Raw genomic sequence first — 26,191 nt, forward strand, 5'->3', positions numbered from 1 at the left:
GAAAATGCCACTGAACAAAATACAGCAACAGCGGAGTACCACGGATGCACCCTGGCCAACTGCAGAGCACAACATGCACACCACAACATTCAAGCACCGTGGAAGGACAGAACCAACACGCACACCGCATGAAAGAGACAAGTGGCACACAAATCAGGTCAGCAGGAGCGACACACCCACTGTGCAGCATACGCACAGAAGCAGAAGTGCACCCCGACATTGGCAACATCCCGGTACAAACAGCACCCCCTCTACAACTGAACACAGGACACCACTGGATCGGCAAATGTGCACAACCAGGCAAATCACATCTGTAACCCCAGGGATACGTAATATGACAATGCACAATACCAACCTGTAACCTGCAAATATGTTTTATTCAAACATGCAGTGCAATTGGACATCCACTACTGTTCCATGATTGCCACGGACCGACACAATGTGACGTGCTCATGAGAAGGAGGTGTCAATTATGTCGTTCCTACGGGCCATTCCTGCCGCAGCGGCAGTGGGATGTGGGCCACCAGCCCCATCACCATTAGCATCGTCCTGTACCTCTAGAACTGAGATCCATGGGACCCCGGGTGCAAACACAGATGTTGTGCAACACACAACAAGCAACAATCATCTTGCACAGGACGTCCGGGCTGTACAGGAGCTTCTCACCTGTGCAGTCCAGGCACCTGAAACGTGACTTCAACCCGCCAAATGTGCGTTCAACAATGCCCCTGGTGTGTATGTGGGCCGCATTGTACTGCCTCTGGGTGGGTGTGTTCGGGTCACGGAGGGGTGTCATCATCCAAGGGCAGAGTGCATATCCTTGATCACCTGTGACAGTAAAGGGAGAAAGGAGTCAATACTTGGTTTGGCAGGATGTGATGGCAGGCCCACCTATTCAGTGACGCCTGTGCTGGCTGTGTGTGGGGTGAGTGTAAGGCAGCCCTCAGGGAGTAGCTGGTGCTGGCAACTACACCAACAGTCATCAGGCACTCAGACATGCAATGTCAGAACCACAAGGGGGATGACTCGAGTCGCACAGGGTCAGTGGCCCCAGATGCACAGCGGCCAACACGGGTCCACCACCATGGGACGCTGACCTGCGGGAGAATGGGGCAGGGTCATGAGGGCAGAGCAGTGCCTCACATGTGTCATGGCTGCATTCCGCATCTCCACACGTCCAGACGTTGTGTGGCTGTGGTGCCATGAAATGTCTGTATTGGGTGCAGGGGTAGCCCAGGATGACCATGGAGTGGTGTAGTCGTGTCCGTTAGGTGGTCGTGTAGTCTGACATGTCGAATGTGGCTTGGTCCCATGTGCATCCCCACAGATGTGCTTTGTGCGTTGGTGGCTGTGGGATGTGTGGTGTGTTGATTTGGTGCTTACCAACGAGCAGTCCCTTTCCATATGTGCCATCCTGGAAGCGCTGGTTGATGATGGACTGTCGGAAGATGAAGGAATCGTGCACACTGCCTGGGTAGTTGGTGACATTGGTGAAGAGTCCCCAGTGGTCCACTATTGCCCGCACATTGATGGAATGCTTGTGCTTTCTGTGGCGGTAGTGATGTGCAGTATCCGCAGGGGGCACAAGTGGAACATGTGTGCAGTCAATTGCCCCCAACATGTCCGGGAATCCGGCAATGGCGTAGAAGCCTTGCTTTGTCTCCAGCTGTTGCTGCGCAGTGTTGGGGAAGTGAAGGTACTGAGGTATGAAGCTGAGGATGGCATCCAGGACAGGTGTGATGAACCTTGATAGGGCTGGCTGTGAGACTCCTCTGACTCTCGCAGTTGTTGGTTGGAATGTCCCAGAGGCCAACAGGTGCAGCACAGCCAGCAGCTTTGTCTGAAGTGGGATGTTGGTTCTCCGCTGTGTTGGGACCGTCAGCCTGTGGGCGATGTGGGTCATGATGGGGAGAATGGTTGTCCTTTTGAGCCTGTAGTGGGCAATAACTTCCACGGGCGTTAGGTCTGTGAGAGTGGTGCGTTTTCGGTAGGTCCGCTTTCTTACTCTATGCTGCCTCTGTGGTTGTCCGAGGGGGGGGCGGTTCCAGGTCCTGGGGGTGGTGGTGGTCCTGGGGTTGGTGGCAGTGGGTGGTGCGGCCCTGTTAGGGCTCCGAGCTGCATGATGAGTAGCTCCATGGCGTTGTTTGTTCTTCGGGTATGGCTGTGTACGGGGCTCCGTTGCCTACTGCAGGTAGGTGTCCGCCTTTACACCTGCTTGAGACAGGTGTTAAATACCTGCAGCTTATCGCCTGTTTTTGATTCGCTTTGCAGTTCTGTCAGTTCGTTGTGAAAGTGGTTTTGTTGTTTTTTCGTGCATTTTAGCATGGGAACGCCTAATCTGCATCTCATTAGAGTTAGTTGGTGGTGTCCGCCGTGGTGTTAGATTTTGGGGCAGTTATCGGGGGAATACTGGCGATGTCTGCAGTTTGCACCAGCTTGTGAAGGGGGTGTTAAATTTATCTCCAGTTTTGGTGCGTTAAGGTGGAGATAAATCGGAGATAGTTCCTTGTGAATATGCCCCTGAGTGTATAGCCTCGTACCTACAGTCAGAGGGACAAAGACCAGATCCCTGGAGATCAAGCGGAGGTGGAGAGAGAGGCTTGGCTGTGCAGTGTTGTACTCACAGTCATTGGGTTCAGGGCTGGATCCTGGCCCATCTACAGATGCAGGGAGAGACGACTGGTTTTAAAGCGATAGTCAGATGCTCGAGGACTGATTCGTGGAGATCTAGCAGAGGTAGGAAGAGAGAGGCCTGAGTGAACAGCCTCATACTTACAATCAAAGGGACCAAGACCAGATCCCGGGAGATCTAGTAGAGGCAGGGATAGAGGCCTCTCAGTACAGCTTTGTGCTCACATAGGGGCATATAACAAGGGCCGGCGATAAATATCGCAAAAGCGCGCTTGCATATTTATCGCCGGCTATCTCTGGAATTTATCGCCCGGTTAGCGCGTTATCAACAATGTGCATCGCCGAGGCGATACAAAATTCCAGAGATAGTGTAGATATCGCTGTTTTCCATGGTGGAAAACGGCGATATCCTAGATGATAGGACCTGTGGTCTTAGCCACAGAATCCACCCCCCATGTTATGTACGCCTTAGTCAGGAATTTAGCAGACGTTAAATTCCTGCGTTAAGGCATACTTAACACGATTTTAAAAAACGCTACCCTTCCTTGTCAATATCGCGAAGCTGCCTTCGCGATATTTTCCCTGGTTGGTTTCACAGCCACGCCTACTTTGCATCTCATTAGCGATGCAAAGTTAGGTGTGCTGGAAACGGGCGCTAAGTCAGCAAATCACGCGATAGAAAAATTATCAGCGCTTTTCGGCCACAAAAGCGGCGATAATTTTGAAGCGCCGCCTTGTTAATATGCCCCATAGTCACTACCACCAAGACTGGATCATGAGAGATCTATTACTCGGGGATAGAGGCCTGGTTGTACATTTTGATAAATACTTCTATCTGCCAATTCCTCACCTTTTCAATTTTGCCCAGGTGTCAGACTGATCCGGAAAACCTCAAGCAATATCTGTGCTTGCCAACTTCAGCTCCAGAAGTGGCGCGTGCGCCACCCATGCGCACTCACATCCGTTCTTGTTTTCCCCGCTAACATCCACGGATCCGGAACTACCTGCCCATCATCTCTTTTGAGACAGTTATTTCAATGTTGCTACAGTGTACAAGGAAATACGTCACCACTGAAATCTATAGGGCCGTGTGGGAATTGTTACCAAAATAATGTCTGTGACCGATCTGCACATGGTTTGCCTGTGGTAGCTGGGGTTGAACCGCGACTCCACGGCCTGCAGTGACTGCGCCTTGAAGCAACCCAAAGACATCTCGGATTGAGAAGTAAAGTTGTTTGTCATGAAGCTCAGCAGGACCCCACATCATGACTGGTCGAGTTCCAAAGGGAGGCGGGGTCCGGTCCCACTCACAAGGTGATTCACTTGACATATTGCCTGCACTGTCCAAATCTGTGGTTAAGTCAGAGACAAAACACAAAAAGTCCAAGGCAGACTTTGTCTCTTCCCACCACTCTCAATCTCCTGAGGAATCGCGAGGAATCAACTGACCTCCGGGGCTTCCTCCCACAGCTGTCCCATCTCAATGCGGATTCTCATCCTTGTCCCAAAGCAACCTGAATATCTGGGGCTGCTGACAATGCCGCAGCAAATCGAAGAACTCTGTGATGCCAAGCTGTGGCTTTATGGAACGCAACCAGCTCCCGGTGGGGGGTCCTTCAGGCCATAATGAGCAGAGAGCCCTCCCAAAGGACTTCCGCCACCAGGTCCACCCTGAGTGCCAGTCTGACTCTCTGGTTTCATTCTAGGTTACGGACTGGCTTTGATTCTGGCACGTGCCACATCCTGTGCTGGAACATGATCCACCAATGCTGGGTCCATGGACACCAGACGGTGGCGGCCAGCCCATAGTGCTGTGCGACGCTGAGACGGCGCCACTCCCACTTCAACCAATGGCTCACGCTCCTCTTATAGAGCAGCAGCCTACTGGCCACCCCTCTGATCCTGACACAGTCCCCCTTACCCTAAGAAGAACTCAAGTCCGACATGAATTGTTTGGCACAGATTCCGACAATGGTGCCTTTGATGTTGGGGATGAGTTTGCCCAGCTTTATCATGAGGACAATTGGTATGAAAACTTCCAGGATGCCATTAGCAGTTGTGGCTCCTGCAGCTAAGCGTGTTGGGGTGGGGCGGGGCTGGGTGCAAGGGGGAAGTCGACAGACGATGGAATAAGGAAAATAAAATAAATAAACCCTATTCCATCTACTTCTCCCTGCCCTGCCCCACCGCGCTTGCCTACAGGACCCGCGGCTGGCCAGAGGTCTGCATACTTCTCCAGACACTGGGTTGGTTTTCCCTCCTGGCCCTGCCAGAGAGGAAAGAGTCTCCTTTGCAATGGCTGTGTGGCTGTTGAGAGAGGTCCTTGCTCTTCAACTCCCTACTCAGGAAGTTATGTCTAGGGTCTTATCTGAGGGGCCCCAGCCTGGTCAAGCAAGTTCCGAGCCCGCATTTCTCTTCAACAAGGCTCTTACAGACACACTTTTGGGGACCTGGGCTAAACCTTCTTCAGGGCCCCCGTGTTAATCGGCAAGTTACAGGCCTCATTGCCGTGCTCCGGGTGACCCAGACTTCCTTACCCAGCACCTCATTCCTGAGAGCCTTGCGGTACCGGCTTCGGCCAGCATACTGAACCCGACTCCATTCCTATCTAATTCCCCTGACTGGGAATCGAAGAGGATAAAGATTTTTTGGAAGTGAGTTTCTTGTCCACCAGTCTGGCCCTTCGCTCTGTGAATGCCAGCTGCCTTTTAGGATGATACACTCATACTTTGTGGAATCTGTGGCCCGGGTGTTGCCTTATTGTACCTGAGTAAGAGCTTGCCATCCTCTGTTCGGCCATGCAGGAGATATTGTGATGCGGCCACATTCACCATCGGATGTGGGCTGGATACTACAGACTTTATTTGTAGAGCCATAGGCACCAGCAGGGCCCTTTGCAGGCATGGCTATATGCGGTACACTGTTTTTTTGGGGATGTCCAGGTCAGTCTCATGGACATGCCCTTCGATGGTTTTTGTTTTTTTGGGGGGATAAAGACGACTTGGCCCTGAAGTGCTTTAAAGATATATAGGCCACAGCTACCTCGCTGGGCCTATGTGCTCCTCCGCATCGGCTCCGTCACTAGCGTCGCTCCCTCCTCGCCTCTGGTAGGGGTTTCCAGCATCACCAGCGGATGCAGCCAGTACAGCAATCCCCCCCATTGGTTTTGAGGCCGCGGCCGTGGAAATCACAGACCTCGTGGATGACAAGGACAGCGAGCAGACAGGCTAAAGCCCCTCCTGCGGCGGCTGCCCCCAGGCCTCGTCAGCGTGCACTTGATGGCACACAGTGGCCCTGTCGGAGGGAGGCTTTGACTTTTTAAGGCCAGGGAGGCAGATGATAACTTCGGACAAGTGGGTCCTGCAAATTGTTCGGCGCGGTTACTCCTCCCAGCCGCCACATCTTCCTCCATCCTGAGCCGGGCTGAGGGCCGATCACCTGTCCCTACTACAGCAGGAAGTGTAGCCGTAGAGAGGCGTCGGCCCCAGAAGTTGGTTGTGGTTGTTACTCCTGCTGCTTGTTCGTACTGAAAAAAGTCAGAGGCGTGAGTTGCCCAGAATCACAGGATGTCGAGCCGACGCTGCGACTCAAAGCTGGTTCTCCAGTTCCAAAGCTCGCTCTGTAACACCACATCTGTAAAGGTAAGAAATCCTTAAATGTGAACTGCTAAGGTCCAAGTGGGACGCGTTTTAGGGGAGAAGTGGTGCCTTTGTGTTTTCATGCTGCTTTTGTAAAATGATTTTTATTTTTGACATTTATGAAAGCAAAAGCTATTTTGAAACAAAAATGAACAGCTTGTGATAGGTACCTGCCCCCTGAGGAAGGAGGTCTGTGAAGGAATACGCTTAGCCTCACAAGACATCACGAATCCATTCTATTCAATTGACACCAGCTTTGAGGAACAAATGCTTTCCCAGATGTCGGTACAGATGAAAAGCAGTTTAGATTTTACTAGTCAGTCAGTGCCCGGCTCACCAGACTGTGCCCAGAAGGGCCCCCCTCATGCCTGCCAGGCCTCGCCAGTGTCGTGTCCGTCCCATCAGAGGGTGATGTCCTGACCTGGCTGACGCGGGGGTCACCTTTCATGAGTGCCTCTGCCTCAGTCTGCACCAGTCACTCCCACGGACAGGAGAGTCACCCAACACACCTGATGCCGGACACAAATCAAATCATTATAACCGGGGCAGCGCAGCCCAGAGAGAGTTATATGATGAATCAGTCTCCCCGGGGGCGGCCCTCACGCTGCCCACACATACAGAGCACGGAGGGGGTCGGGCCCTGCTCCACTTGCCTGGGCTGCAGGGTGAAGTAAGACACATGAATCCATTCTACGGACTGGAGCTGCCGGCCAGGACTAATAACCAACCAACAGTGACCCAAAGAACAACTGGGTCCACGTGAGGCGGGCTGGACCTGGTGAGGTTTTTAGGTCTCGCCTGAGCCAGCGCATGCGCTGCTCTGGCGAGACTTTTAGTAAGGGCTCCAAAAAATGCTACCACTGTGGACTACAGCTTGCGTGCATGTGCGCGGGCGCACGCTTACGAGCAGAGGCGCCATATGGCTTTCCTCATCATGCTCATTAAGCGCATCGCTCGCCACGCTTGATCACGATCGTGATCACTTTCACTTTTGCGGCCGTGTCTCTTTCACGGCCACAGGGCCGATGCTTTTTTTTTTTTTTTTTTTTAAACTTGAAGCGCGAGGCGCGCATTTTTGTGAGATTTTAGCTTAGTTTCTGGAGGCTGCCTGGCGAACAGGGAGTCTCGGAGCTCAGTGAGAATGTGTCTATCGCTAGGCCTCCCCCACGCACATCCTCGAGCACCCAAACTCCAGTTCTCTGTCTCTTTGCTCCCATCCTCCTCTTCAACTTAATAATCTTGATCTGCAGCTGTCACAGGGCCGGTCTGCGGGATGCCAGGAGTTGACATCCCAGGGCCTCCCCAGAGGAGGCTGTCACATGTCCACCTCTCACCAGCATACGCACGCATGTTCACCCACGCAGCTCTCGGAAACAGACAGCCGGGCGGCTCCCGTTCAGCCTCGCTCCTTTTTTGTCATATTCATTGTCTTCCTTCTCGTCTTCATTCTTCACGGTTTTGCCCACTTCTCCTCCCCTTCTGTCACACTCCAGGTCTTTCCTTCCCTCCACGTGTCTTTCTACGCCTCACTCACACACCGCGTCTTCACCTCCATTCAGATGCCTCATCTCTGTTCTCATCACTAGGCCTTCCTCCACCTGTATCTCCTTCTCCACCTCACACACACCAGGACTTAACTTCCATTCACCCCTGTTTAGCTCTCTTTCCCTAACACACCGTGTCTTTGTCTCCTTCTGCTCTGTCTCCTCACGCCAGTCATACTGCCCCCCCACTCTTGCCTGTTTTCCCCGTTTTCAATCACTAAGTCTTCCTTTCCCTCTGTTCTGTCTCTCTCTCCTCCCCATCACACGCATATCGGGTGTTAATTTAATCCATTCTAACCGACGTTCCCCGTCACTTACACACCAAGGCTTCCTTTCCAACCAGTGCTTTCAATGGGTGGGTGCTATCAGAACTAAGACCCGCATTTCTTTCATTAGAGAGGGATGGTACCTGCTCCTCTCAGCACTGCACCAATGCTTGCAATGGGAGAGTACCGACACTTAGCAGCAGCAAACAACTACTCTGCAACCAGAGTACTAGCAATTCTATATTTCAATTTCAAGCACAGTTTGCAGCCACTTGGCCACCTCCTCTCTCTTCTCACCAGTCACACATTAGGCCTTTCTCTGTCTCCCTCTCCTACCCTGGCACCCACATATTGGGTTTGTTCTCTCTCTTGCCTCTGTCTTCCTTACCCCCACTCACAAACCCAGCCTTCTCTACTCTGTCTTCCACTCTCCTCCATAGCAGGCCCTTGCTCACCAGATGCTCATCTGTTTCCCTTTCTTCTGCTATTTCCAGTCTGTCACCCTCTCTCTACAGATTCTTTTCAATTCCGTCGTGCCTCCTCTTTCCTGCCCATGGCACATTATCTCTCCTTTACCTCCAACCTGCCTCACTCTGTCCTCCTCAACTCCCACACCACGCCTTCTTTCCCCACCTCTGTCTTTCATCCCTTCTGTCACTCACTTCATGGCTAATGTTCCCTTCCATCTGTCTCTAACCTCCTCTGTCCTACACACATAATGCAATTATAATTGCATTTATATAGCGCTTACTATCCCTGATGAGGCATCGAAGCGCTCATCTGATCTAATATTCCTTCCTACTCTTTCTTTTCCTTTCTTCATCTGTCGTCACTCACACATCAGGTCTTCCTTTCCCTTCCCCTCCTTTCACACTTCCACATCGAGCACAGCTAGTTCAATTATTCCCATGTGGTGCGGGTGACTTTAAGCCGGTCTTGGCATTTCAAAAAGCAGCAGTGAGAATGCTGGAACTGGTAGCCCATCTTTCTTATGCGACAAGTAAAACTACAAGTCCCAGCATGTTTAGGCATAGCCAATAGGTATCGCTTTTGGGACCTTATAAGTATTCAGTTATGCAGCATAATATCCTTGGTGCAACAACATCAACTGTTGCATGGCTAAACACTTATAAGGTCCTAAAAGCGAAACCTATTGGCTATGCCAATGCTTGTTTATTATGGTTTAACGAACAAACACTTTCTGTCGCTGTGAGTGAGTGAAGATTTTGCCGGATCCATGTGAGATTTCCCAGAGAGGCTGGGACTAGCAAAGCAGTTTTTTATTTTCATAAGCATGGCGTTTCAGCAATGCGGAAACAATTTGTCAGTCACATTTCACACTTTTACTCACTTTATCAATGTGAATGAGCCAGGCCGACACCCTGGAATAAGCAGCCCTCAGTAAAAAGCCTGAGGCAGGCAGCAGAACAGCAAGCAGGCGAATCCTGCTGGGCAGCTTTTGTTGATAGTTCCTGCAGCACCTCATTCACATGAAACAGGAGGAGGCTGTAATGTGTGACTAATGCATTTTAGTGCGGTGATGCGGACACCAGCTCTAAAATGCGTTAGTCTAACCCCTGATGCGTGGTACTTGGCAGGACTGGTGCAGGTGCTCATGGACAGCACCACGGCCATGTGCAATTCCAACAAGCAGGGCCTGGTGGAGTTGGTGACCCTGTGCCAGGAGACCCTGCACCTCAGGACATTTCTGGAATGCCAGGAGATTTTCCTGGTGGTATGCCACTTGGCAGGATCTCTGAACACCAGAATGGACTAACTCTTCTGTCCACACCTTGAGGATCACGAATGACAATTACATCTGGAGGTGGCGCAAATACTCTACCATGAATGGGGACGACCTTGGCTCGATCGTCTAGCCACTGCAGAAAATGTGCAATGTCAGAAGTTTTGCACGTTGGAGTTTGCAAGGCGTCTCTCGCTTGGGGATATGTTCTGTGTGGTGGAACTCGGGACTCCTGTACACATTTACTCCGGTATCTTTGCTGCCCTGAGTTTTGAAGAAGATCAGGACCGACTGAGCTAAAGTCATCTTAGTGGCCACGGATTGGGCATCGAGAGTATGGTGTATCCCAAACCCCTGGGCATGAGCATCTGTCCTCCAATCAGGCTTGCACTGCGGGAGCAGCAGCGAGGCAGGGTTCCGCATTTGAACCTGCACATGCTCCTCCACGCTTGGAGGTTGATCGGAAACAGTTCAGGGCTTTCAATCTTCCTCCCGAAGATGCTGATGTGATATTGGCAGCCAGATGTCCCTCAACAAAGTCTGTATCCACCTGCCATTTTTGCCCGACCAACCCTCGTTGTTTAAATCATCTGTTGTGATGCACTTCCTCAAGGGTTTACAATATATTTTCCCCTTTCTCCTTTCATTATGCTCCAATGGGAATTGAATTGGGCTCTTCCGTTCCTCATGTAAGCCCCCTTTAAACTTCTACTTATCTGTCCTCTGCCGTTGCTTATCCTCAGACAATATTTCTTGCACCATAGCATCACCATGACAGCTAAGCGAGATACAAGCCCTCTCCGTAAACCCACCCTACACCACTTTCTACTCAAACAAGTTGGTCGTATGGACTCAAGCCTCCTTTTCTCCAAAGAAAGTGAATCCATTTCATATTGGCCAGAACATCACCTGTTCTGGCATTCTTTGCTCTATCTCACCCCTGTAAGGCAGAGGAGAGACTCTCTAAGGGGCATATTTACAATAAAGTGGTGAAGTGTGTCATTAAGCCAAGAAGGCCAACGGCACGCTAGAAACACAGGGCTGCATCATATTTACTAGTATATGGTGCAGCCCTGCATTTCCCCCTGCGCTGGTGCTAACTTTAGCTGCCTAGTGCACACCCAGGCAACCTTGCACCATAGTGCAAGGGCGCCTGTGTTGGGGGGGGAATTGTTTATATGCAGGAAGGTCCCCCTTCCTGCACATAAACAGTCTTTAAATGCCGTTTTGTAGCTGTTATGTGTGCTGCTCAATGCAGCGCACACAGAAGCTGCAAAACTGCATTTCTTTTAAATGGTTGTTTATGTGCAGGAAGGGGAACCTTCCTGCACATAAACACTCGTAGGCAATTTGCTGTTTCTATGTGTTCTGCACACGGCAGCACACATGGAAACAGCTAATACGAGGAGAAATAAAGCATTTCTCCTTGTTTCGCCTGTTTAAGGCCAGGTTTTCCCTGGTCTTAATTTTGGCGCTTCCTCCTATTTATGCCTCCCTTGTATATAGGGGGCAATGTCATAATCAATGGCTGTTGTGGTGGAACGTCCACTGCCTACTCCTTTCACGCTAAGCATAGCATGAAAGGGGGCCTTATTTACAAGGCGGCCTTTGTCCATGTTAAGTGGCTTAACACTGCCTTGTAAATAAGGCAAAGCCCCTATCGCCACAGGAAAGTCCTATAAAGTGACGTTCCCATGGCGATAGGGGCTTGGAAATATGCCCCTTGGTTTCTATTCTGTTCATTCCAGAGAACATCGGGCAGATGATCAGCTCTTCATTGGATTTGCCGAAATGATGAAAGGCTGTGCAGAAGGCGACCATCTCTCGCCAGATCATGCTCTGCATTAGGATTTGCTACACGCTGGCCAAGAAGCAGCCTCTGAAAGGCATAGCATTGTGAGAGGCCTGAGGGCCGGGAATGGATCCTGAGAGATCCAGTATAGCACTGAGAGAGGCCTGGGGGCCTGGAATGGATCCTGAGAGATCTATAATAGCACAGAGAGAGGCTTGGGGGCCAGGAATAGATCCTGAGAGATCTAGCATAGCATTGAGAGAGGCCTGAGGGCCGGGAATGGATCCTGAGAGATCCAGTATAGCACAGAGAGAGGCCTGGAGGCCAGGAATGGATCATGAGAGATCTAGTATAGCACACAGAGAGAAGCCTGGGGGCCAGGAATGGATCCTTAGAGATCTAGCATAGCACGGAGAGAGGCCTTGGGGCTGGGAATGGATCCTGATAGATCTAGCATAGCACAGAGAGAGGTCTGAGGGCCGGGAATGGATCCTGAGAGATCTGGCATAGCACAGAGAGAGAGGCCTTGGGGCCAGGAATGGATCCTGAGAGATCTAGCCTAGCACAGAGAGAGGCCTGAGGGCTGGGAATGGATCCTAAGAGATCCAGTAAAGCATACAGAGAGGCCTGGGGGTCAGGAATTAATCTTGAGAGATCTAGTATAGCACAGAGAGAGGCCTGAGGGCCTGGAATGGATCCTGCGAGATCTACCATAGCACGGAGAGAGACCTGGGGTCCGGGAATGGATCCTGAGAGATCCAGTATAGCACTGAGAAAGGCGTGTTTGCACCTCCTCGTGCTGGGGGCCAGGAATGGATCCTGAGAAAACTAGCATTGAGAGAGGCCTCGGGCCAGGAATGGATCCTGAGAGATCCAGTATAGCACAGAGAGAGGCCTGGGGGCCGGGAATGGATCCTGAGAGATCTAGCATTGAGAGAGACCTCGGGCCAGGAATGGATCCTGAGAGATCCAGTATAGCACAGAGAGAGGCCTGAAGGCCAGGAATGGATCCTGAGAGATCTAGCATAGCATGGAGAGAGGCCTGCGGGCCAGGAATGGATCTTGAGAGATCCAGCATAGCATGGAGAGAGGCCTGGGGGTTTTGAATGGATCCTAAGAGATCTAGAATGTCACATAGAGAGGCTTGGGGGCCAGGAATGGATCCTGAGAGATCAAGCATAGTACTGAGAGAGGCCTGGTGGCCAGGAATGGATCCTAAGAGATCTAGAATAGCACGTAGATAGGCCTGGGGCCCAGGAATGTTTTCTGAGAGATCTAGAATAGCACATAGAGAGGCCTGGGGGCTGGGAATGGATCCTGAGAGATCTAGTATAGCACAAAGAGAGGCCTGAGGGCATGGAATGGATCCTGAGAGATCTAACATAGCACGGAGAGAGGCCTGGGGTCTGGGAATGGATCCTGAGAGATCCAGTATAGCACTGAGAGAGGCCTGAGGGCCTGGAATGGATCCTGCGAGATCTACCATAGCACGGAGAGAGACCTGGGGTCCGGGAATGGATCCTGAGAGATCCAGTATAGCACTGAGAAAGGCGTGTTTGCACCTCCTCGTGCTCGCATTCACAAGTGAATGGATGTGATCCTGGAAGATGTGATAAATCTGCAAGGTGAGCTTGATTGATCCATCCAGAACTGCCCACATCACCTCCATATCTGGGAGATGTTGAAGACGAAAGAGGCGACATTATTATTTCATTGTCTTTCTTAATAATGTAGAACTTTTAAGGTGTAGAGAGTGGAGGAAAGGCAAGAAGCGTCAACCTGCTGGGTAAACAGTTGGGAGTCTCCCCTACAATGGGGCTGATTGGCTGCTGCAGGTGGGACCCCTGTCAAACGTGTTTGTGATGGAGCTTTCACGGCCGCTGCCAGTGATGCAACTATCCTATGTATGTGTGACCAAAGCGTGCACTGCTCCTGCCAGCGAGGTACCTATCCTTTGAGTGTGTGTGAGAGAAGCTTGCACTGCTCCTGCCAGCGAGGTACCTATCCTTTGAGTGTGTGTGAGAGAAGCTTGCACTGCTCCTGCCAGCGAGGTACCTATCCTTTGAATGTGTGTGACAGAAGCTTGCGCTGCTCCTTCCAGTGAGACACCTATCATGTCTTGTGTGTGAAGGAAGCTTGCATTGCTGCTGCCACTGAGGCACATATCTTGTGTATTTGAAATGGAAGCTTGCGCTGTCCGTGCCAGTGAGGCACCTATCATGTGCGTTTGTGATGGAGGCTTGTGTGATGGAAGCTTGCATGGCTTCTGCCAGTGAGCCCACTACCTTAGTTATGTGTGACAGAAGCTTGGAGTGAGGTATCTGCCCTATATGTGATTGAAGCTTGCACTGCTGTTGCCAGTGAGGCACAAATACTTTGTGTATGGCGGGAGCCAGCACTTCTACTGCCAGTGAAGTGCCTGTTCTATGTGAGGAAAGCTTGCACTGTTGCTTCCAGTGAAATTCTTATTCTGAGTGTGTGTGTATGTGTGTTGGGGGGTCAGACAAAAGATTGCTTAACTGCTGCAACTTATGGACCAGTCTGTGTGAGGGAAAAACATCCACTACTTCAGTCAATTGTGCGCAATTTCTGTATGTGTAATGGAAACTTGCAGTGCTGCTTCTTGGCTTTCCTGTTCTTTATGAATGAAGCGTGCACTGATGTATTTTTTCTGGGCCTGTTGTGAGCAAGTATAGCTTCCGCTGTGCAAGATTTAATTGTTCAGTGTTTGAGAGAAGCTTGCACTGATGCTATTTTTAACTGGACTGTTTAAGCGAGAGAAGGTAGTACTACTGCTAGACATAGAAAAGGCTTTTTGTGCATGCAGTGACATCTTGCACTACTGCTGCTCACGCTGTACCTGTCCTGCAGGTGCGTTGGAAGCTTGTAGCACTGCTGCCCATTACTTACTTGTTCGTTCTGTGTAACTGAAGGAAGCAGTGTTGCTGCCTGTGTGGTATCTCTTTGGCATGATTGATGCTTGCAATGAGATGCTCAGGGCTGCACTGTTTGGTTTGCATGTGAAAAGCTTCCACAACTGCTTGCTGTACATATTAGGCATGAGCAATGCTTGCATCGCTGCTGCCTGTGCTGCACCTAGTCTGTGTAAGAGAAGCTCGCACCGCTGCTGCCTGTGCTGCACCTTGACTCTGTGAGAGATGCTTGCACCACTGCTGCCTGTGCTGCACCTCATCTGTGTGAGAGAAGCTTGCACCACTGGTGCCTGTGCTGCACCTAGTCTGTGTAAGAGAAGCTTGCACCGCTGCTGCCTGTGCTGCACCTTGACTCTGTGAGAGATGCTTGCACCACTGCTGCCTGTGCTACACCTAGTCTATGTGAGAGAAACTTGCACTGCTACTGCCTGTGCCACACCTAGTCTGTGTGAGAAAAGCTTGCACTCCTGCTGCCTGTGCTGCACCTTGACTCTGTGAGAGATGCTTGCACCACTGCTGCCTGTGCCACACCTAGTCTGTGTGAGAAAAGCTTGCACTGCTGCTGCCTGTGCTGCACCTAGTCTGTGTGAGAAAAGCTTGCACTCCTGCTGCCTGTGCAGCACCTAGTCTGTGTGAGAGGAACTTGCATTGTTGCTCCCTGTGCTGCACCTAGGCTGTGTGAGAGAAGCTTGCACTGCTGCTGCCTGTGCTACACCTAGTCTATGTGAGAGAAGCTTGCACTGCTACTGCCTGTGCTGCACCTAGTCTGTGTGAGAAAAGCTTGCACTGCTGCTGCCTGTGTTGCACCTAGTCTGTGTGAGAGAAGCTTGCACTGCTGCTGCCTGTGCTGCACCTAGTCTGTGTGAGAGAAGCTTGCACTGCTGCTGCCTGTGCTGCACCTTGTCTGTGTGAGAGAAACGTGCATGGCTGCTCCCTGTGCTGCACCTAGGCTATGTGAGGTAAGCTTGCACTGCTGCTGCCTGTGCTGCACCTAGTTGTGTGAGAGAAGCTTGCAGCACTGCTGCCTGTGCTGCACTTAGGCTGTGTGAGATAAGCTTGCAGCACTGCTGCCTTTGCTGTACCTAGTCTGTGTGAGAGAATCTTGCACTGCTGCCACCTGTGCTGCACCTACGCTGTGTGAGGGAAGCTTGCACTCCTGCTGTCTGTGCTGCACCTAGTCTGTGTGAGAGAAGCTTGCAGCACTGCTGATTTTGCTGTACCTAGTCTGTGTGAGAGAATCTTGCACTGCTGCCACCTGTGCTGCACCTACGCTGTGTGAGGGAAGCTTGCACTCCTGCTGTCTGTGCTGCACCTAGTCTGTGTGAGAGAAGCTTGCAGCACTGCTGCCTTTGCTGTACCTAGTCTGTGTGAGAGTAGCGTGCACTGCTGCTACCTGTGCTGCACCTAGGCTGTGTAAGAGAATCTTGCAGCACTACTGCCTGTGCTGCACCTAGGCTGTGTGAGAGCAGCTTGCACTGCTGCTGCCTGTGCTGCGCCTAGTCCTTGTTAGTAAAACGGGCACTGTTGCTGCTGATGCGGCAAGTAGCGTGTATGAGTGAAGCATGCACTGCCTGTGCTGTTCTTGGCCCTTGGGAGTGAAGCTTGCATCACTGTCGCCTCTTCAAGTGTTTTATTGTGAGTTTTATTGCCTGTCTCTTACATAGTCCTGAGAGCTTGCTCTGTCCTTTCTCTTCAGCCAGGAGGCCTCTCACTGTCCTAAGGTCACTGCTGCAGCATTTGCTACATCGTAGTCCTGAGGTGCCAGAACTGGAGCCTACAACCCAGGTGAGACAAACTGGTTCTGTCCACTTTCATACCCCTGGTCACCCAAGATCTGGTACATACCCATCTCTGAAGCCTCATTGGTTGACTCCCTGAACTGATCTCTCCTATGGTAGCATCCTGGCCAGATTTGAAACCTTACGGTCTGTAGGTCCCCAAGGCCCTTTCCAAAGACATTACTTAATCAAAGTTTAATCAATGATGTTCTGAAGCCCTGTCTTTGGTGTCTACCTTCATACACCCACTGATCAATGATCTGATTCCTTGTCCTCTCACCTAGCGACCAACAGGGAGACTTTGAGCTCTCATCAGTCAGTTAACCAGTCAATTCCCAGGAGAACCCATTGTTCTTCCCAAGAGGGGCCATTGTTCTTCCGAAGAGGGGCCATTGTTATTCCCAAGAGGGGCCATTGTTCCTCCCAAAACAACCCATTGTTCTTCCCAAAAGGGGCCATTGTTCTTCCCAAGAGGACCCATTGTTCTTCCCAAGAGGAGCCATTGTTCTTCCCAAGAGGACCCATTGTTATTCCAGACAGGGGCAACTGTTCTTCCCAAGAGAACCCATTATTTTTCCCAAGAGAACCCATTGTTCTTCCCAAAAGAACCCATTGTTCTTCCCAGGAGGGGCCATTATTCTTCCCAAGAGAACCCCTTGTTCTTCCCAAAAGAACCCATTGTTCTTCCCAGGAGGGGCCATTATTCTTCCCAAGAGAATCCATTGTTCTTCTCAAGAGGAGCCATTGTTCTCCCCAAGATGACCTATTGTTTCTCCCAAGAAGGGCCACTGTTCTTCCCAATAGAACCCATTGTTCTTCCAAAGAGGGGCATCTGTTCTTCCCAAGAGAACCCATTGTCTTTCCCAAGGGGACCCATTGTTCTTCCAAATATGGGCCATTGTTCTTCCAAAGAGGAATTGTTGTTCTTCCCATGGCGGGGGCATTATTTCTTCTTCCCAAAAGGAGCTACTGCTCGACCCAAGACCAGCTATTGTTCTTTCTTAGCAGGCAATTGCCCGGCTTTTGTCTGGCCTACCGTTCCCTCCTATTAGCCAATTTGGTATATTTGAGCTCCCACCTTCTGATTATCCTGCACATTGAACATTTCAACAGCAACCATGAGGCCAAATATGTGCACAACACGTCCAATATTGGCACTGGATTTCTCAAAGTGCAGTCAATTATCAAGCTATAGGATCTAGTCCTTGGATCCGGTTCCATCTCATGGCAGCCACCCTGCCTTGTTTGAACACCCAGAGTCCTAGTGTCATCTCCTGGTCCATTCTGTGACAGCCCCTCGCCTGCTTTGAACACTCACAGATCTAGTGTCATCTCCTGGTCCCTCTTGCGGCAGCCCCTGGCCTGCGTTGAACACTCACAGACCTAGTGTAATCTCCTGGTCCATTCTGTGGCAGCCCCAGGCCTGCGTTGAACACTCACAGACCTAGTGTCATCTCCTGGTCCATTCTGTGGCAGCCCCTGGCTTGCGTTGAACAATCACAGACCTAGTGTCATCTCCTGGTCCATTCTGTGGCAGCCCCTCGCCTGCTTTGAACACTCACAGATCTAGTGTCATCTCCTGGTCCCTCTTGCGGCAGCCCCTGGCCTGCGCTGAACACTCACAGACCTAGTGTAATCTCCTGGTCCATTCTGTGGCAGCCCCTCGCCTGCGTTGAACACTCACAGACCTAGTGTCATCTCCTGGTCCATTCTGTGGCAGCCCCTGGCTTGCGTTGAACAATCACAAACCTAGTGTAAACTCCTGGTCCATTCTGTGGCAGCCCCTGGCCTGCGTTGAACACTCACAGACCTAGTGTCATCTTCTGGTCCATTCTGTGGCAGCCCCTCGCCTGCTTTGAACACTCACAGATCTAGTGTCATCTCCTGGTCCGTCTTGCGGCAGCCCCTGGCCTGCGTTGAACACTCACAGACCTAGTGTAATCTCCTGGTCCATTCTGTGGCAGCCCCAGGCCTACGTTGAACACTCACAGACCTAGTGTCATCTCCTGGTCCATTTTGTGGCAGCCCCTGGCCTGCGTTGAACACTCACAGACCTAGTGTAATCTCCTGGTCCATTCTGTGGCAGCCCCAGGCCTGCGTTGAACACTCACAGACCTAGTGTCATCTCCTGGTCCATTCTGTGGCAGCCCCTCTCCTGCTTTGAACACTCACAGATCTAGTGTCATCTCCTGGTCCCTCTTGCGGCAGCCCCTGGCCTGCGTTGAACACTCACAGACCTAGTGTAATCTCCTGGTCCATTCTGTGGCAGCCCCAGGCCTGCGTTGAACACTCACAGATCTAGTGTCATCTCCTGGTCCCTCTTGCGGCAGCCCCTCGCCTGCGTTGAACACTCACAGACCTAGTGTCATCTCCTGGTCCATTCTGTGGCAGCCCCTTGCCTGCGTTGAACACTCACAGATCTATTTGCGGATCCTGGTCACCTCCTTAACCATGACTGAGTCATCAGCTGCCACTCTGTAGAATTTTGAGAAGGTCACAATAACATGTTTGTTTGTGAGCGGATGGAACACTTATGTACAGGATTATAAAGTCCTATTCACAAGCCATGCTACGTCACTCGCTCGAGAGCACACAGACCTGGTGGGGGTGGATGTATGACGTTACAACACATGCTGTTACAACGCATGCTGTTACAACGAAAGTTTTACAACGCGAGTGCATTGGCAACGCAGGACATTACAACGCAAGTCTTTACATCGACTTGCACTAGATGGCGTGCTAACATTAAAAAAGTGTAATTTACTATTCCAACTCCAGTCCACGTAACAGTAGGGAAGGTGTTGGGATAGTAAAATACACTATTTTTAATGTTATCACGCCATCTAGTGCAAGTCGATGTAAAGACTTGCGTTGTAATGTCCTGCGTTGTCAATGCACTCGCGTTGTAACAGTTTCGTTGTAATGGTAGTGCGTTGTAAAAGTTGCGTTGTAAAGGTTGTTCCCCGGTGGGGGTGCTTGACAGTCTGGACTACGTGTCATTTTGCTGCCGTTGCCCTTAATAGGGTGATTTATGCATCTTTTAGGTGCAGTCCAGCGCCCTCTTCCCTGGTTTTGATGCCCCCTTGGTGCTGGTGTCCGATACTGTTTTGGTGCAGGCTTGGGGGCCTGTTTCTGGGGACAGAATTCGAGGTCCAGTTTTTGTGCCTTCTTTGATGGCTTTTCAACCTCTGAGCTTTCCTGAACCATACAAGCACCAGGACGCTTCTTACGAAGCAGCAGTTGCGGTCTGTTAGAATTGGGGGTCTCTAGTTGGCACAGGTAGGTACTTGTGACAAATAGGGACCCTCTTGTCTAGTCAGGGTAAGGGGGTACACTCCTAAAATAACCCCTGCTCACCCCCTTGGTAGCTTGGCACGAGCAGACAGGCTTATCTCAGAGGCAGTGTGTAAAGCATTTGTGAACACATACAGTAATCAAGTGACAACACTACAAATGGACACCACACAGGTTGTATATTTATAAAAATAAGTATCTTTTATATAGAGTTACCACAAGACCATAAACAACAAAAATAATCCACAATACTATTAGAAATCAAGAGTTCTTGTTAAAAAGGCTTAAATCAAAGTTCTGTGCGAGTCTGTAGCCCTGTCCGGCTACAGCGTTGCTGAAATAACACAGAGTCTAACAAATCCAGCGGACCATGTCGGTCCGTGCCCACTCAAAGGTCGACAGACTCAGACACAGTACCTTTTAATTGAGGCGTTTGTCTCAGTGCAGAAAAGAAAGCGTTGCAGGACACGTTGTCCTGCGATGCGGTTCAGGCAACGGCCCGTTGACGGAGTCGGTGGGTCCGAGGCATACGTTGCAGGGCGAGACGGTGCTTCGATGCAGTGCTTGCAGTTTGCGGTGCGGCGACAGAGCCGGATTGCGGGAGATGGCGTCGATCAGTCCGGACAGCGGTACGAGTCAGGCGGTGCGTCGCGAAAGGTGCGAGCGGTGCCCAACTCTGATGCGTTCACAGGACTCGAAGTCAGCAACAGTGATCGTGTCGGTCAGACCAGTTCGATTTGGTGTAGCGAGGTGTTGCACGTCGCGGTGTCCACAAGTCACGGTGCAGGCAACGGCTCCGTGACGGCGTCAGGAAGGAGTCGGTGAGCTCAGAGCTTGCGTTGTTTGATGCGGACGTTGTTTGATGCGGTGCCTACAGGACACCAGGCCGGTCGTGAGAGTCGGTCACAGCTCCCTGCCTCTGTAGCCACTGAAACAGCATTTCCAGCAGCAATCCACAAAGGCTGGTGAAGTCTACTGGTCCTGAAACTTTGGTCAGGCGGCAAGCTCTCTTCCAAGCCCTTGGAGATCTTTGCACAAGTTGATGAGGGTACACACACAGTTCTCCTCCCTCTCTTAGGCAGTAAGGCAACCACTGCAGGCCAATCCCCCAAAACAGCAACCAGGTGGGGATAGCCTCTCCTTCAGTCTTCGCGGGTTCCTTCCTCAGCAGAGGTTTCTTCTTGTCTTCCCAAAAGTGATGTAAATTCTTGGGATCAGGGTCCCAATACTTACACCCCAAAATCATTTGTCCTCTGAGGCCAGAGGGGCCTTTGCCCAGTCCAACCAGTTCTGGAGCACTCCGTTGACATGACTCCTTCTTTCCTTTCACAGTGCAGGGCAGAAACATCAGATGCCCCACAGGAGGTGGAGCCAGCATTGTGGAGGGAAGGCACAGCCCTGGAGCACTTTGTTGACATGATTCCTTCTCTCCTTTCACAGTGCAGGGCAGAGACATCAGACACACCACAGGGGGTGGAGCCGGCATTCTGGAAGGCAGGCACAGCCCTATTCAGGTCCCAGGTGCAACTTCTCCTACCCATCTGCATGGAGATCTCTCTATTCAGCCCTGGCTGTCTCACCCTGTCTCCTGGAATTTCCCCAGCCCCTGTCACTCAAACTCCAGACAAGCAATACACAACCTAGCAGAGGCAGGCTTAGACAGTTAAGCAAGAAAATACCTACTTTCTAAAAGTGGTATTTTCAAACACAGAATGTTAAAATCAACTTCACTAAAAGATGTATTTTATCATTCTGAGTTCAGGCATACTAAAGTCGAATTTCTACCATATTCCCTGAGTCAGTTAGGATTATAAGATGTAATAATCAAACTTCCCATTCTGGCCTATGGAGAACAGGTAGCCTTGCAATAGTGAAAAACGAAAATGGCTGTAATTCACTATTAGGACATGCCACACACATCAGGGCTTGTCCTACCTTATACTTACAATACACCCTGCCCTTGGGCCTACCAAAGGGGTGACTGATATGAAGCAAAGGGAAGGTTTAGGGACTGGTAAGTGGGTGCTCTTACCCAGTCGACATGGCAGTGCGAGACTGCACGCAGGCTGTGCGATGGCAGACCTGAGACACACGTTTATGGGCTGCTTCTGTGGGTGGCACAACCCGTGCTGCAAGCCCACCAGCAGCATTTGACTCACAAGCCCCGGGCACCTCTTGTGCACTGTATTAGAGTCTGACAGTGAATCAAACATATCCAATCATGGAATCACTAATGCATACAACAATTTATAATAGGAGAGCATATGCACTTTAGCACTGATCAGCAGTGGTAAAGTGCCCAGAGTCATAAAATAGCCAACAACAGGTCAGAAAAAATAAAGGAGAAAGGCAAAACGTTCAGGGATGACCCTGCAAAAAGTGCCAAGTCCAACACGGTCCATACTCATCTCTTCATTCATTCAGTGTTTGTGTGTCAGCCTTCGTGGTCCTGTTTTTAGTTCCTGCCACAGTGGCGTTCTTTCTGGTGCAGCCTTGGTGGTCGGTTTCTGATGCCAGCTGCGGTGGCACTGGTTCTGGTACCAGCCTGGGTAGTTTTGTTTCTGGTGGCGTCACAGTGGTCTGTTTATGGTGCCAGCTGGAGTGGTCCTGGTTCTGGTACCAGTCTGGGTTGTTTTTTTTCTGGCGGCGTCATGATGGTTCTGTTTCTGTTGCCAGCCACAGTCCTGCAAAAAAAACAATCCGGCTGTAAGCAGGCACCATTGAACCATAGTGCAAGGGTGCCTATGTTAGCGCTAGGCTGCCAAATCGGCGCCAGTGCAGGGGTGAAGGACAGGAATGCACCACATGCCTTAAATATGGCACATTCCTGCCCTTTCCCAGTGATGCAGCGCATCAAGGTGCCTTGCGGCACTGTACTGCACCGCTTTGCTATAAATATGGCCCCTGGTGTATACTAGGGAGAAATGAGGATTTTATAGGGGAAACAGGTGTATTCATTTCCTTGAAAATTCCTCATCTTCGAGGACCCTCCAGGGTCCCATCTTTAATAACAGACACCCACGAGATTTGTTCAATAGCCCCATTGCTGATAACTCTTGCCCGGAGAGTTACCCGGACAAGCTTCAGTGCAATTAGGAAGCATCCCTTAAAGGGCCTGGGCAAATATTTAATTATGCTGGCCAATTTTGTGAAATTCCAGAATTTCACTTTACACAAAATTGTGGAATTTATAAAGTTTCTCTAAATTTCTTATGAAACAAATTTGCATAACTTCTTTTAGGTGATCACTTTCTTCATGTAAAACAGTTTTGTGAGATACATGCAGGAAGCTGCTTGCCCGGAAGATGTATCAGCGAGCCATGCGTTATCACACAAGTGAGGTCCGGGACAGAGCAAGGCGCATGCTTGTCTCAATAACTCCTGCGCATCCCGAGGTTTGCGTATTGCGTCAGTAGAGTAATGAAACTGAAGCCCACCCCTGCAAAAACATGCAGACCCCCCCTCCCACACTCTGGACCCAGTCTCAAGCTCTCTGGCCAGGGGCCTTCCAGTGCAGGAGGCTGCCCCCTGAGTTCTGGGTCCAGCCGAGTTCATCCCCCAGCACCGCAGGGGCGGCGGGAGCTTTTGTTACGCCACTGTGCTGCGTGCAAAATTTGTCAAGCAGGTGGGGACATGGAAGGAAAGTGGTGGGCAGCAGGGCCGGACTGGCCGCAGAGGGCACCGGACGTTTCCCCGCGAAGCCCGAAGGGTGGGGGCCGGTTTTGTTACTGGGGGACGGCTATGCAATGGTGCTGTTATATCGGCCCCATTAACAAAAGTAGCCAGCAGTGCTCCACACTTGCAGCCCCCCTCTACTCCTACCCCTGGGGCTGGGCCAACAACATTTGCAGGGTTGCTTTGGGTTCCCAGTCCTGCCCTGTTGGGCAGTGTTCATCCTGATGTGTGACGCCCTCACCCATAGGACAGCAGAATACAGGAGGAGGGATGGAAGAGTGCTGGCTCTCAGGAGTGCAGAGACGTGGGTAGCCATGCAAAAAGCCCTCCACCATTCAGACACACGTGGGGTCCTATTATGTATAGGGCGCACTTTCCCTATTTGCGCCCTGGCGCACCTTAAAGCAGGTGTGCTGGGTGCAAACAGGGAAAGTGCTCCATATTACATAGAATGCGCTGCCCCCGGGGCAGCCACGAACTCGTGCTCCCCTGGGGCAGCGCATTCAAATGAAATAGGGGGCAGCTTTGAAGCAGCCGCTCCGTGTTTCACAGCGCAGACGGCACCCGCACGAGCTTTGAAAAGGGATTAGGGATCCCCTTGCTTGCGGGTGCAGTCAGTGACTGCACCCGCCTGCAAGAGGATGTCTGGGAGTCCATAGACAGAGACTTTTTAAGACATGGGCAAAGTGGGCTCTTGCCCAGGGCCCAGCCTTTCAGGGGGCCCCTGACAGAGTCAGCTCGGTTTTGCAGAAAGTCTTACCCCGATGACCATGAGGAATTCTTAAACAGATTGGGGGATATTCTCAAGAACGTGTGATATTCATCTCAAAAGTAGCTTAACGCAACTCTTCACATCGCAGTCCATCGCGGGAAAGTAACACCATGTTAACGTGGTATTCTCAAGCCAGCGGAACCATGCGATAGTCCGATGACAACGCGTCAAATGACCGCGTTAAAACCAACGCGACGCTGCAAAAATGCGAAACACGAACACGAGAAAAGTTGCGATGAGGCCAAGCGCGATACCAAAATCACCGATAACCAGCGACAGGCCGGCAAATCTCACGCGTCATGCGGGAAATGCACTATAAAAGCAGAACAAGAAAAACACACCAAAACCAAAATAAACCGCGTGGCAACATGGATGCACCTGGACCTAGTCCAGAGGCCAACGCGAAGCCCACAAGCCCCATAGACCACCAGCAAGGAAGCCCGGGGTCGGGAAAGGGCAAGGAGAAGAGGAAGAGGGAGACGGGGTGCAGTCCGTAGGAAAACCAGATCAGCATCACGGAGGTGACAGAACACTACCATCAACTGAACGCCAATTTGACAAACGTGAATGCAGTCGGAGTGTCGAGGAAGTCAATGGAGGAGGCCAAGAGGTGCTGGTATGATGTGAAAAGCCAAACCAAGCACAAACCAGCTGCCAACAGGAAGGCAGCAAAGGCGACAGGAGGTGGGAGTCCTGCGCCACAGGAGGAGCAGGAGGAAATGGAGGCCACAGGACAAGTGTGGAGACGGTGCAAGGAGTCGGGAGTACGGACACAGCACGATAGGACCTGACACAACACCAACAGGGTGAGCAACAACCAGGGACTGGGGGGACAGGGGAGATGGGCACAATGGCACACATGCACAACGATGTGTAGCACACTGCACACCCACAAGGACCCAGGACCATGTCCCTGATGCCCATGGCACACTGCAGCACACACACATAGCAAACACAGCACATCACACGACAATGTGATACGAAGTGCAACACCGACACTGCAGAGCAGAGGACACAACTGGGTCTGCCCATGCTCAGAAACAGGCCAATCACATCTGACGTAGCAGGAAACTGTGAGATGAAAATGTACGTGCACAAGCTTACATCCGTCATGTAGTCCCAATGTTTACTGTCCCGCATCAAATATCAGCACCTCCCGAACAGTCACAATTTACTTTGTCATACAGTCTGCATGTACACAATAACAATGCGCCAACATACATGTCAACACAATGTCAACATGCATCTCCCCTTCACATTGCAGAGGGACAAACGACACCTCCAGCAGAGCAGACCATGGACATCTTAGGCAACCGACCCCCAGGAGTAGGGCCGCCAAGCTACAAAGAGGAGACCCCAGCCCCTGCACAGACCACACAGCAGGAAGCACCCGCCACCACGGTTGGCTCCCGACACTTCATCGAGGCACACATCGCATTCCAATGCCAGGTGTCAGAATGTCAAAAGGAGGTGGCCGAACAGGTGCGGGTGGAGTCAGAGCTCATGGAACCCAAACTAGATCACATACATGGGTGTTCAAGTCCTATCAGGGACCACCTATACCCCACAAAGGAGACCCACACCACAAAAGAGACACATGCATTTGCACATTTCTTGTAATTAACCATGCCCAGAGCTCCGGAATCATCATTCACACACCCACACCGGACCTCCGTACAACGGCCCAGGCCACTCCTCTTATGTATTGAGTGGGTGACGACAAAGCTACATGTCCAAGGTCTCACCCGCTGCCAGCGGGGACATGTTTGCGTCTGCTGTACACAGCACAATGTAATGATGTAGGGCCCGGGGCACCCATGCATACATGAAAACCACACAGACATGCTACGGGCACGTGCGCCCCTTTATTGGCAGGGTCACATGTACAGTGACGCCTGTGCTAGATGTGTGTGGGGTGAGTGCAAGCCAGCCCGCAAGGAGTGGTTGGTGCTGGCAACAACTACAACAGTGGACACCATTAAAACGGAAACAGAAAACACCAGCATTACAGAGACAACTGCGGAGCATCATGGTGGTAGCAGGAGAAAGTACAGAGGTCACCCACTGAGCAAACAGAAGTGTCCATGAGCTGTGGTGCACTGAGTTAGTGGCTCCTGTATTGAT

General features: G+C 51.2%; 1 protein-coding gene across 5 annotated transcripts in view; it reads left to right on the plus strand.

The window, feature by feature from the left end:
• CLCN1 (chloride voltage-gated channel 1) overlaps nucleotides 1–26,191 on the plus strand; it is a 1,161,279-nt gene that overhangs the window by 1,040,015 nt on the left and 95,073 nt on the right. For all 5 annotated transcript variants that reach the window (XM_085620355.1, XM_085620357.1, XM_085620356.1 and 2 more), the window contains exon 19: nucleotides 16,245–16,333. In XM_085620355.1, the coding sequence (XP_085476481.1) occupies nucleotides 16,245–16,333 (89 nt within the window). The remainder of the gene's footprint in view (nucleotides 1–16,244; nucleotides 16,334–26,191) is intronic.

This window comes from Triturus cristatus, chromosome 7 (genome assembly GCF_964204655.1).
Source record: "Triturus cristatus chromosome 7, aTriCri1.1, whole genome shotgun sequence".
In the NCBI taxonomy this organism is placed as follows: domain Eukaryota; kingdom Metazoa; phylum Chordata; class Amphibia; order Caudata; family Salamandridae; genus Triturus; species Triturus cristatus.